Source organism: Bos mutus, unplaced genomic scaffold, assembly GCF_027580195.1.
Source record: "Bos mutus isolate GX-2022 unplaced genomic scaffold, NWIPB_WYAK_1.1 CTG395, whole genome shotgun sequence".
In the NCBI taxonomy this organism is placed as follows: Eukaryota; Metazoa; Chordata; class Mammalia; order Artiodactyla; family Bovidae; genus Bos; species Bos mutus.
Genome location: NW_027219881.1, coordinates 4024 through 17640, shown reverse-complemented (window position 1 = coordinate 17640; position 13617 = coordinate 4024). Strand labels below are relative to the sequence as shown.

At 38.8% G+C, this 13617-nt stretch overlaps 1 gene segment (V, D, J or C); it reads left to right on the top strand.

The window, feature by feature from the left end:
- Positions 1–9923: 9923 nt before the first annotated feature.
- Positions 9924–10598, top strand: LOC102276547 (T cell receptor delta variable 1-like). The segment is given in 2 exon segments: positions 9924–10060; positions 10285–10598. Coding segments are annotated over 2 exon segments (363 nt in total).
- Positions 10599–13617: the final 3019 nt, after the last annotated feature.

The following is a 13617-nucleotide window of genomic DNA, read 5'->3' as shown; positions in this document are numbered from 1 at the left end:
GCATGAGGTGGCCAAAGTACTGGAGTTTCAGCTTTAGCATACCTAAATGTAAATTGCTGTGTTTACCATGCTTTGGAAATTGCTTTGATTCATGAGTCAGAGATGAAGGAACAGATACTGTACTGAGGTCTTGGAAAGTGCAATGAGAGGTGCTGTAGCACTTTCCAAACACCAGAATATCCCTCCAGTCACTTTTTCACTCATTTCTTCCTCTTCACAGACATGGAGCTCACTTTCCTTTTCCTCACTTCACTATTCCTGAAACATATCTTTTCGTTCCTTTTGCTTATTGAAGTGTTCTCAGTCATCAGCCCAGTACCCAACATATAGTAGGTGTTCAATAAATATTTATTGAGTAAAGAAATATTCATGACTGATGTTACTAATAATTGCTAGGGATGCAATAAAATATTGAAAGGGTGAGTTAGATTTTCTATAAAAATAGAAGAGACAGTCAACCTCATATGCATAATGAAGACAGGGTTATATTTGAAAATATTTATTTATTCATAAACTCATTAATCCTTTCCTTCTGTTTCTGTTTCTTTTCCTTCCTCCCTCCCTCTCTCTTTTCCTTCTTTCCTCTCTTTACTCCTTTTTCCTATCATTATTAGTGCAATAGGTCATATATGAAACTTTAGTTTATTCCAATACAAAATTATTTCTTCCATTAAAATTCCCAGTATGTTGTGTTTCTCATAAAGTGGTTGACATGATATATTTTGAAAGATTAAAATTATGTTTAACTAGAGTCCCCTGCAAAAAGCAGGGAATTCTCCTGATTTTAGAAAAATAGATACAAAAAATAGTTATTTAGATATCAACTGATATTCTCATTGAGTTCATCTTCCATAACTATAAGCCAACAGAAGTGTTAAAAGTCCATATGGTATTTTAGTAAACCCATGCCCATAGTAAATCCATGTCCAGTTACAACTGGACATATTAGAACTGGACATGGAACAACAGACTGGTTCCAAATATGAAAAGGAGTACGTCAAGGCTGTATATTGTCACCCTGCTTATTTAACTTCTATGCAGAGTACATCATGAGAAATGCTGGACTGGAAGAAACACAAACTGGAATCAAGATTGCTGGGAGAAATATCAATAACCTCAGATATGCAGATGACACCACCCTTATGGCAGAAAGTGAAGAGCAACTAAGAAGCCTCTTGATGAAAGTGAAAGAGGAGAGGAAAAAGTTGGTTTAAAGCTCAACATTCAGAAAACTAAGATCTTGACATCTGGTCCCATCACTTCATGGCAAATAGATAAGGAAACAGTGGAAACAGTGTCAGACTTTATTTTGGAGGGCTCCAAAATCACTGCAGATGGTGATTGCAGCCATGAAATTAAAATACGCTTACTCCTTGGAAGGAAAGTTATGACAAACCTAGATAGTATATTAAAAAGCAGAGACATTACTTTGCTGACAAATGTCCGTCTAGTAAAGGCTATAGTTTTTCCTGTGGTCATGTATGGATGTGAGAGTTGGACTATGAAGAAAGCTGAGCACTGAAGAAGTGATGCTTTTGAACTGTGGTGTTGGAGAAGACTCTTGACAGTCCCTTGAACTGCAAGGAGATCCAACCAGTCCATTCTAAAGGAGATCAGTCCTGGGTGTTCTTTGGAAGGAATGATGCTAAAGCTGAAACTCCAGTAGTTTGGACAGCTCATGTGAAGAGTTGACTCATTGGAAAACACTCTGATGCTGGGAGGGATTGGAGGCAGGAGGCAGGAGGAGAAGAGGACGACAGAGGATGAGATGGCTGGATGGCATCACTGACTCGATGGACATGAGTCTGGGTGAACTCCGGGAGTTGGTGATGGACAGGAAGGCCTGGCATGCTGCGATTCATGGGGTCACAAAGAGTCAGACACGACGCAGCGACTCAACTGAACTGAACTGAACTGAAGTTCTTCCCTTAATCTGAACCTTTGCAGATACTGTCCTCTTTGGTCAGGATGATTTTTCCCAAGTACTTGTTTAAAACACTTATATGGACTCAACCTTTACAGCCCAGGTCAAGCAACATTACTTCTTATGTGAAATCTCAGAGGATAATATTGCTAACATTTAATTATAAATATTCTTGGATCTGGTCCCCTCTTAAGATGGTTTGACAGGAATATTTGCCACTGAGGGCCATTTTATATTTATATTCATTCAAACTGTTTCCTACGAGGCATGAAGAGATTCCTTTTAGTCCACAAACCAAAGCATGGTCAAGTTCTCTTCTTGTCATTTAGCAAATATCTCCTTCACAGCACAAGACCCAGAGATAGGCTTTAGCAAATATGATGATGTGAGTTGGGAAAGGGTAACCTTCTCCAGTGGGTGACTATTCTGTCTTGGTTTACATCCTTCTGCGTAAACTGTGACAGGGGTCCTGATCTGCATGAAGACCAGGGAACTTTTAAAACATCCCCAAGTGCTGCTTCAGAACCTTTGCTCTTTTAGGGTGGGAGTGGAGCCTTCACCAACATAGCATTCCTAGATTTGTCTTCATTTGGAGTTCAAATCCAACATTCCTGAAAAGGAAAAGTTATCCCAATCATGTGCATTTCAACTTTGTTAACTCATGGGATTTTCCTTTTCCATTACATCCTAAACCTGCTTCTCTTTCTGTTTCTATATATAAAGTCATTCAGATTCAGATTTACTTTTGACTTTAAAGAAGTTTTGAGATTTCTACTGTTTGTATAAATACATGGCAACACTTCAAAGACATTAAGGACCCTATAGTGGGTTGGAGGGCGGCCCCGAAAGATACATTCACATCCTAATCCACAGAAACTGTGAATGTGAACTTACTTAACAAAGAACCTTTTCAAATGTAATTAAGCAAAGGATGTCAAAATCCAATCATACTGGATTGTCTTGGTGGGGCCTCAATCCAGTGACAAGTATCCTTTTAAGAGACACACAGGTGAGAAGTGTGTCCTTCCTCACCAGGAAGTCCTTGTGAGGTCTTCTCAATGGAGGAGGAGGTTGGAGGTATACAGTCACAGGCAAAGGACCACATGGAGCCACCAGAAGCCAGAAGAGGCACGGGAGGAGTCTCTTCTAGAACATTTGGAAGGAGTATGTTCCTGCTGACACCTTGTTGTCAGACCTCTGCCCTCCAGGTTGAAGGGAACCAATTCTTGTTTTTTGGAGCCATCAAATTCATGATGATTTGTTATGGGAGAACTAAGGCTACTGGGGCTCACACAGTTTTCCAAAGGTAACATTTCTAAATAGCTACAAGCAACTCCTGACTGTTTACATTCATGGAAGGGCACTTTTAAATTGCTCTCTGGGACATTTGCATTCAAATTCTCACATATGCAAACATACACATTTATTTATCATTCAACAAATGTTTGAGTAACCACTATTTACCAGGTATTACTGGATCAGCAATTTTTGATCCAGTCACGGAGGGGCAGCATCTGCAAACATAGACACTCCCTGGGGAAGATGGGCGGGTAATAAGGTAGTAAGTCTGATTGGCTTTCTCAAATTGTAGTCATTCCTTTCTATTTTCTTTCCAAAAGGCAGTAGAGACTACATTTTTATAGATCTGGAAGAAGCTGATACAAGAGAAACCCTTTTAGGAGCAGGCAGATTCAGCAACTCTTTCTGAAGAGGAAGAAAAAGGAGATGCTACTGTTAGCACCAGTGTTGATCTTATGGATACAAATATCACATGAGTTTGATTGCTCCCAGAAAATTCAGCACAGAGGAATCTTATATACAGGCAACTGTAGGAGTGGGATTTTCTGACTGAGAGCAGGATGTTGAGAAAAACATAAAAACTAAAATGTGGGAGATAGAGGGAGTTGGGGAAGGAGACATGGAAAGAAGGAGAAAATACACAAGAAGAATGAAAGAGACCATTATAGCTGAGAGAATAAACATCTAATCAGACTTTCTCTGTTACTTCTCATTGCTTTTCTGAACAGAAATGAATGGACAACAGATAAAGCATTTTCCTGAATTCTTGCTTCTGCAAGAAGGAGAGAACTTCACCACGTACTGCAATTCCTCAAGCACCTTTTACAGTTTACAGTGGTATAAGCAGAGGCCTGGGGGTAGTCCTGTCCTCTTGATGATATTAGCTAAAGGTGGAGAAGTGAAGACACAGCGGAGATGGACAGGTCGGCTTGGAGAGTCCAAACAGCACAGCTCCCTGCACCTCACGGCTGCCCAGCTCTCAGATGCAGGAACCTACTTCTGTGCAGAGGCACAGTGCTCTGGTAGCACCTGCTGTCTGTCCCCAAACCTCACTGTGGGCTCCAGGGTCGCTCCTCCTCATCTCTCCTCAGAGCAGGGGCCAGAGATAGCTGAATTTATGATGTCTATGAAAATTGAATTTTTAATTAAAAAAAAATTCCCCACTCAGTGTTACTGAAGAATTCTGTCAAACATTGAATTATACACAATTTTTTGCAGAAAATATAAAGAAAATAATTCTTCACTCATTTTATGAGGCTAATATTACCCTGATACCCAAATCAGACAAAGACCATAAAGAACCAAAAACTACAGGGAAATGTCTTTTATCTTGGAGATAGACACAAATTTCTGAAAACATTTTAGCAAGTAAAATTCATTGATATATAAAATGAATAATATACTGAGCACAAATGTAATTTCTTTCAAGAGTGCAAGACACTTTAATATTGAAAATCAATGGATGGAATTTACCATATTAACAGGGTAGAAAAGAAAAATCATATCATCATATTAATCTAGTCAGAAAAAAAGGATTTGCAAAAATTCAGTAGTCAGTTATGGTGAAAACTCTGAGCAACACAAGAAGATGGGGAATCTCCTCAATAGCTAATGGTATTCTTACTAGTAAAAAACTATGATTTTCTCTAATAAAGAGAACAAAACCAGAGTGTCCATTCTTGTCACTCCTTCCGTACAGGGCTAGATGTTGGAGCCAGTGCAATAAAGAAAGTAGATGTAACAATCTAATAGAGTTGAAAGAAGAAGTAAAACTGCCACCATTTGCTGGTAACATGATTATCTATGTAGAAAATCCAAAGAATATACCCGTAAAATTATATTAGGGAAATCCAAATTAAAATTAGAAAGAGAAAACACTTCACATCTGTCATAAGGGCTAAAATGAAAATTACTGACAATACCAAATTCTGGCAAGGAAGCAGAGAAATCGGATCACTCATGCATTGCTGGTGGGTGAATGGCCCAGTCATTCTAGAAAACAATCCAAGAGTTTCACATAAACTTAAATATTCACTTACTGAACAACCCAGCAATCACACTCCTGGGTATTTATGTTTGAGAAAGGAAAACTTTATGTTCACACAAAAATATGTACATTAGTACTTGAAATTAACCAGTGATTTTCACTGAATGAACAGATAAATATCCTGTAGTACATTTACACAATGAGATACTATTTATACATCTTTCTCAACTTCAGTAGGGTTATTTTGCAATAAATCATTTTAAGTTGAAACAATAGAAAGCCAAAAGTTCATTTAATTTGGGAAGGAAATCTAAAAAAGAGTGGAGATAAATATATACATGTATAACAGATTTTCTTTGCTGCATTGCAGAAACTAACATTGTAAAGAAACTATACTTCAATAAAAATAAAAATTTTAAAAATGATAACCCATCTAATATATTTAACCTAGCTTCCCTTGAAAGTGAAAGTTGCTCAGTCGTATCCAACTCATTGCAACCCTATGGGCTGTCTATGGAATTCTCCAGGCCAGACTAATGGAGTGGGTAGCCTTTCCCTTCTCCAGGGCATCTTCCCAATCCAGGGATCGAACACAGGTCTCCTGCATTTCAGGTGGATTCTTAACCAGCTGAGCCACAAGGGAAACCCAAGTATACTGGAGTGGGTAGCCTATCCCTTCTCCAGAGGAACTTCCTAAACCAGGAATCAAACCAGGGTCTTCTGCTTTGCAGCAAATTCTTTACCAACTCAGCTATCAGGGAAGCAGTAGCTTCCCTTAAATGTGGCCAATATTTACATTAGCCTACAGCTGGGAAAAAAATTGTCTCACACAGTCTACTTTAAAATGATGAAAATCTTATGAATGTGTTGAGTACTGTACTGAAAATGAAAATCAGAATGGTTATATGGGTATGAAATGGCTGTAAATGTGTTGGTTGTTTACACTCATGATTTTGAGGCTGGCCAGGAGCTCAGCTCACTGCTGCTGCCCAGAATCACCAGGAAACATAATACTGCATGTTGCTAGCCCAGGAAAAGATAAAACTTCAATATTCCAAGCATGGTTTCTACTGAATGCATACCACTTTCTCACTACTGTAAAGTCAAAACTCCTAAACTGAATTATCCTAAATTAAGTTGGGGACAGTCTGTAGTGATTAAAAGGTAAAAATTATTGATATATGCTATAGTCTAGATGGATCTCAGGATGCTATGCTGAGTAAAAAACAACCTCAGAGGCTACATGGTGTATGATTACACTTACTGGATTATTATGGTTGTATACATAGTGTGATTCTACTTATTCAACAGTCTCAACAGGACAAAATACAGAGATGAAAGGAGATCAGTAGTGACCTGGATTGTAAAGAATTGCAGGCCTCAGGAAGGTGTGCAAAGAGGGTTTCTTTAGAGAGATGGAACAAATCTAAGTCATGATTTTAATGGTGGTAACAAGAGCCCATACATGTGATAGAGTTTCACAGAGCTATGCATCAAAACCAGAGTGCATATAAAACTGAGGTATCAGATCGCGATCTGTATTTTAATAAAATTTTGGCAATATAAATTTCCTGGTATGTATATGTAATTATTATATTAGCATATATATTTTAGAATATCAAGCTGCTCCCCAGGCTGTTGTGGGCCTTTGTGGTCTCTTCTGCCTAGTTACAAATAATTGGAAACCAAGGCATCAGCAGTTTTCAAGGGTTGCAGAGGTGGGGATGGTTGGCAAAGCAAGTTCTTTAGGGTGGTGGAATGGTTCTGTATCTTAATTTTAGTGGTGGTAATAAGAATTTACAAATGTGATCAATTTCACAACTATGCATAAAAAGGTGGATATAAAACATGTGATAAATATAATATACTGACAGGTATAATATATGTATTATCTTGGTGTTCCCCAGACTGCTCTGGGCATTTGTGGTCTCCCCTGCTTCCTTGTAAATAATTAGAAACCAGGACATCAGCTGCCTGTCACTCAGAGTTCATATGGGACAGAAGAATAGATGGTTCAACCTCATATACACTCTCCTCCCTGTATCACTCATTAATGAGTTCTTTTGAACTTAAATTCTAAGAACTGGCACTGTTTTGAAGACTGTGTCTATACTTCCTTTTCTACTTGTTTGTTTGCTTTTGGTTCTTTTAAATGAATTTATCTATTAAAATGATGAAACCAAGTGGAAGATTGAGAGATACATACTTCATGTTCATGTACAGTATACAAAACTTCAATCATTAAGTTCTGTGGTAGTGACATATACTAAGTGTTTGAACAGGATTGGAAAAGGTCAGTATTCATTCCAGTCCCAAGAAGGGTAATAACAAAGATTGTTCAAATTATTATGCAATTGTGCTCATTTCACGTACCAGTAAGATTATGCTTAAAATCCTTCAGCTAGCCTTCAGCAGTACGTGAATCAAGAAATTCCAGATATACAAACTGGGTTTCAAAGAGGCAGAGGAACCAGAGATCAAATTACCAACATTCATGGGATCATGGAGAAAGCAAAGGAATTCCAGAAAAACATCTGTTTCATTTACTACACTAAAAACTTTGTGTGTATAACAACAAACTGGAAAATTCTTAAGAGATGAAAATACCAGCCCACCTTACTTGTTTCCTGAGAAACCTGTATGCAGGTCAAGAAGCAACAGTTAGAACCGGACATGGAACAACCCACTGGTTCCAAATTGGGAAAGGAGTACGTCAAGGTTGTATTGTCAGTCCTCTTATTTAACTTATATGCAGAGTATAACATGCGAAATGCCGGGCTGGATGAATCACAAGCTGGAATCAAGATTGCTGGGAGAAATATCAAAAACCTTGGATATGCAGATGATACCACTCTAATGGGAGAAAGTGAAGAGGAACTAAAGGGCCTCTTGATGAGTGTGAAAGAGGAGAGTGAAAAAACTGGCTTGAAACTCAACATTCAGAAATCTAAGATCATGGCATCTGATCCCATCACTTCATGGCAAATAGAAGGGGAAAAAATAGAAGTAATGACAGATTTTACTTTCTTGGGCTCCAAAATCCCTATGGATGGTGACTGAAGCCATGAAATTAAAAGATGCTTGCTCCTTGGAAGAAAAGATATGACAAACCAGCAGGTGGGCTAAGTTGCTTCAGTCCTGTCTGGCTCTGCATCCCTATGAACCGTAGCCCTCCAGTCTCCTCTGTTCATGAGATTTTCCAGGCAAGAATATTGGAGTGGGTTGCCATGCCCTCCTCCAGGGGATCTTCCTGACCCAGGGATCAAACCCACATCTCTTATGTCTCCTGAGTTTGCAGGCATTTTCTTAAACACTTGCACCCCCGAGAAGCTTAAGATGGCATATTAAAAAGCAGACACATCACTTTGCTGACAAAGGTCTGTATAATCAAAGCTATGATTTTTCCAATTGTCATGTGTGGTGTGAGAATTGGACCATAAATAAGGCTGAATGCTGAAGAACTGATGCCTTTGAATTGTGGTGCTGGAGAAAGCTCTTGAGAGTCCCTTGGACTGCAAGGAGGACAAACCAGTCAGTCCTAATAGAATCAACCGTGAATATTCACTGGAAGGACTGATGCTGAAGCTGAAGCTCCAATACTTTGGCCACCTGATGCGAAGAGCCAACTCATTGGAAAAACTCTGATGCTGGGAAAGATTGAGGGCAGGAGGAGAAAGGTACAGCAGAGCATGAGGTAGTTAGATAGCATCACCGACACAATGCACATGAATTAGAGCAACTTTGGGAGATACTGAAGTACAGTGTAGCCTCAGGTGCTGCAGTCCGTGGGGTCATAAAGTTTGGACATGACTTAGTGACTGAAAACAACAAAAAAAGTGTTTAAAACCTGTAGATACCAAGTTTTGTAGGAGAACATTACAGCATTATGTCACAGAAAGATCTGGCATACTTATCTTTCAATTTATTTTACAAAGAGAAAAATAATGAGCCACTAACAAGTGAGACTGAACACTTTGGACCAATGACATAGAAAATGTGACATCAGGACAATGCCAGGACACATGGTCTAATAAATGCAATTCTATATGTGGAAGGGACAGGACTGAATATCCTGATCTTCCTCAAAGTCTAATAAATAAGACTCAATTTCAAATTTAAAAACAATATTTTATTCCTGTACAATTTCATTCAAAATTTAAAACTGAATAGATGATGAAAGTCAGATGAACTGATTTTTTTGTCATTTCATGGTGAAGTAATTTTATTTATTGAAAAACCTAAATAGAGTCACAAAACTCAATACAAAGACAGAGATATATTAATGATTTTGAATAAAATTTCCATTCACCAAGAAGCCTAAGATCTGCAAGTTTTTTAAAAGAGTCATTACATTCTGGATGGAGAAAAGTAAGAATAGGCTAAATGAATGACCTGTTAGTAGATTACAGAAAGTTTCATAGGCTATAGTAAATTATATCTTAAACAGGATGGCAAAACTATTTTGCTGAATAATTATCAATGTACGTCAACTTGTTTAATATTCAGTTCTCCTCTGCTCAAATTTTAATACTGATTGCTTTTTTCATGCCTTCTTTCAGGATCTGCCTAATTTAGTGACCAGGGAAAGACAAGCAGACAAAGTAAAGGTTTGTGGCGAGCCAGACTTTTTCCCATGTGTGCACAGACCACATGGTCTATGAACATGACAGCCCCCATTTCCTGTTGTGGGGAGTCACACAGGTACTGGGTAGTATGTATATAAGCTGCCAGGCACTCAAAGACACTGAACTCTCAGCTTGAGGCAGAACTAAGCACATTTGTGCAGGGAAATCCATGCCTCATGCCACTGTCCAGTCTGCTCTGGGTGTTCATGGCCATCGCCTTCTCTGGTAGGGATGCTTCCAAACACGAGTGTGAGTGTTCAGGGTGAAAGGTCTGCACACAGGCATGTGGAGCTTCACAGGGACTTGGGGAAGAAAGGAGGACTGGAGAAAAGCAAGAGTCTTAGGATTTCAGTTTGGTTTTTGGGGGTGTGATCTGAAATGAGTCTAATTCCTACACTATTTTATTCACTGCTTCATCTCTGTTTTCTGATTTTTTTTTTCTCCCACAGGATCTGGTGTGGCCCAGAAAGTTACTCAAGACCAGTCAGATGTATCCAGCCAAGTGGGGCAGTCAGTCACCCTGAACTGTCGGTATGAAACAAGTTTGAATACTTACTACCTTTACTGGTACAAGCAACTTCCCAGTGGACAGATGACTTACGTTATTCGTCAGGGTTCAGAAGTGACAAATGCAAAGGAAGACCGCTACTCTGTAAACTTTAAGAAAGCAGATAAATCCATCAGCCTCACCATTTCAGCCTTACAACTGGAAGACTCTGCAAAGTACTTCTGTGCTCTCCGTGACTCACAGTGCTTGAAGTAATAGGAAAAGCTGTACAAAAACCCCGGAGCTTAGTAAGAGAGAGCCCCCTGCTGCAGGACCCCAGCTGAAATGCACACCCGCAGACCCCAGACAAGAAATGATAGTCCTGTGGTTATTTAAGTTGTGGTCTGGATCAGAAGATTTAGTTCCAGTTAAAGGCACCTTCTACGTTATTTGGAAACAGGTGTCCAGAGTAATTTTCTACTAATATATTCTCCACTTGAATTTTTGACTTTAAATCAACTGTACAGAACATGGGTAAAGTTGTCTAAATTTGAAAATGTGCCCCATAATATTTTAAACTGGCAGTTTTACTTCATCACAAAACTGGGTCTAGTTGTGTGGAATCACCATCAAAACTATTTCCTTAATCATTTCCTCTTAGACTTTGTGTCAGGGCACAATCAGAAAAGCAGAACCATGGGTGATGTAGAATAAGAGATTAGTTCTAGGGATTAGAACTCAGGCAATGGCTAGAGCTGGTGGACGAGTCTGTACAAAGCTGTTATCTTTATATCTGGTGTTGAGCCTGAATTCACTTAAGTCAGCTTAGAGTAACACTGATGCTTTTAAACTGTGGTGTTGGATAAAACTGTTGAGAGTCCCTTGGACTGCAAGGAGATTCAACCAGTCCATCCTAAAGGAAATCAGTCCTGAATATTCATTGGAAGGACTGATGCTGAAGCTGAAATTTCAATACTTTGGCCACATGGTGCGAAGAACTGACTCATTGGAAAAGATCCTGAAACTGGGAAAGATTGAAGGTGGAAGGAGAAGGGGACGAAAGAGGATGAGATGTTTGGATGGCATCACTGACTCAATGGACATGAGTTTGAGTAAACTCCGGGAGTTGGTGATGGACACAGAGACCTGGTGTGCTGCAGTCCATGGGGTCACAAAGAGTCGCACACAACTGAGCAACTGAACTGAATAAAACTGAACTGAAGGCAACATTTGTAAAGGAAAGTCTGATGGGGACAAAAGTGACAAACCGTGACAGACAAAGTCACACTTGAACTATGACGACAACTGGAACCCACAGACTTGTCTGTCCCTCACCTCCTTCAGTCTCACAATACTGGGTGACCTTGAAGAGAAGTGGGTGTCATTTGCCATCATGCTACATACATACTTGGCCCAAGACAAAGAAGATGAGGAGGACATCTAACGGGAAGTGGAGGAGTTATGAGTCAACAACTGTATAAATGCTACATTTTTATTTTTTGCTAGTTTACAAAAGCATTGCAACTGTTCAGCCTGTCATCTTCATATATACGCTTAATCCTTACAGTCTTGCATTATTTCATTTTGCATTTTGCTCAAAATTTTCAATAGTCAAAATGAAATACCTTGCTGTCAATTTACTGTGGTGTTTTGTATTTTGGTGTAAAAAAATATAATCTCTAAGATAAGATGACAGGAATAAAACTGGAATAATGGAAAGTTCCTCAACAGCTCTTAGCATGTTTATTGGTAAAAGACTATACTTTTCCCTAAGGAAGGGAACAAAGGGAGAATATCCACTTTAATCACTCTCCTTCAGCAAGTACTGGACGTTGCAGCCAGTGCAGTAAAGCAAATAAATATATAAACAATCTTTTAAGCCAGAAAGGCAGTCAAATCACCACTATTTTCTATCTATGTAGAAAATCCCAAAGAATATGCCCTCCAAAACTCCTATAACTATTAAGTGGGTTCAGAAGGTCTCAGGATATATAAGGTAAACACATAAAATAAAATGCATTTTATATACTATCAGTAAACATGTGGATACCTAAATTAAAAATATAATACTATTTACAATGGCTCAAGAAAGATCCTAAATCCTTAGGCATAAATCTAAGAAAACATGTACAGAACTTATACACAGAAAGCTACAAAACACTGCTACTTCCAAAAAATACAAATAACCAATTATTCTAGCTATTATCCTAGAAAGACCAACTTTCCCCCAGTGGAGCTGCATAGGCACTTTTAGAGAAAAAAAAAATTGATGGCACATGTATTATGACCTCTTTTTGGACTTGATTCTGTTTATTGACTTCTTTATTTTATCCTCATATCAACAGACCATTCTATCTTAATTACTGGGGTTCATACACATTTTGAAATCTGGAAATGCAAGTCATGTTTTCTTTGTCTTATTCAAGGCTTATTCTAGGTCTTTGCACTTCCACGTAAGGTACAGAATATCTTCTACAACAAGAGATTGAGGTAATTTGATTGGGATTGTGCTGAATTTATGAATTCATTTAGGACAATTGACATCTTAACATATGGAGTGTTTAGATCCATAACCTCTTTATTTATGTCCTCTCTAATTTCTTTCATTAATTTAGGTCCTCTCTAATTTCTTTTGTTAATGTTAAAATTTTTGTAGAGGACTTGCCTTGTTGCTGTTGTTTAGTCTCTGTCATGTCCAACTCTTCACGACCCCATGGACTGTAGCCCGCCAGGCTCCTCTGTCCATGGGATTTCCCAGGCAAGAACCCCGGAGTCGATTGCCCCTCCCTTCTCTAGGGGATCTTCCCAAAATGTATGATGTGTAAATAAAAATAGTCCACCTGGTTGGCAGGCAGACTCTCTACCACTGAGCCACCTGGGAAGCAGGGCTACTTGTAACAATTTTATCTATTATTTCGTATAACTTTTTCACCTTAATTGACCTAAATGCCCAGCATCAAATCCAGAGCTAGGATTAATTGGGTTGAGAAAAATGTGGATACAGGGAATTAATTATGCCCTGAAATAGCCAGAACAGAGCTAGGATGCCTGTCAATATGAGAACAGATTTAATTCAACAGCCAAACAGACGGTACCAACCTCTTGTTTGGGGTTTTGAAAACACTATTTCATTGAGCAGCCTTAGGAAATGGTCTTTCCTGACATTAGTGTCTGTAGGTGGCAAGGACTGGTCACCACTGAGTACCAGGCCATGATTTATGTTAATTACCCCAGACCTCAGAAGTGAGGACATTTCTTATCTCCTATGTGATTTTTATCCCTCAAATCAAAACTA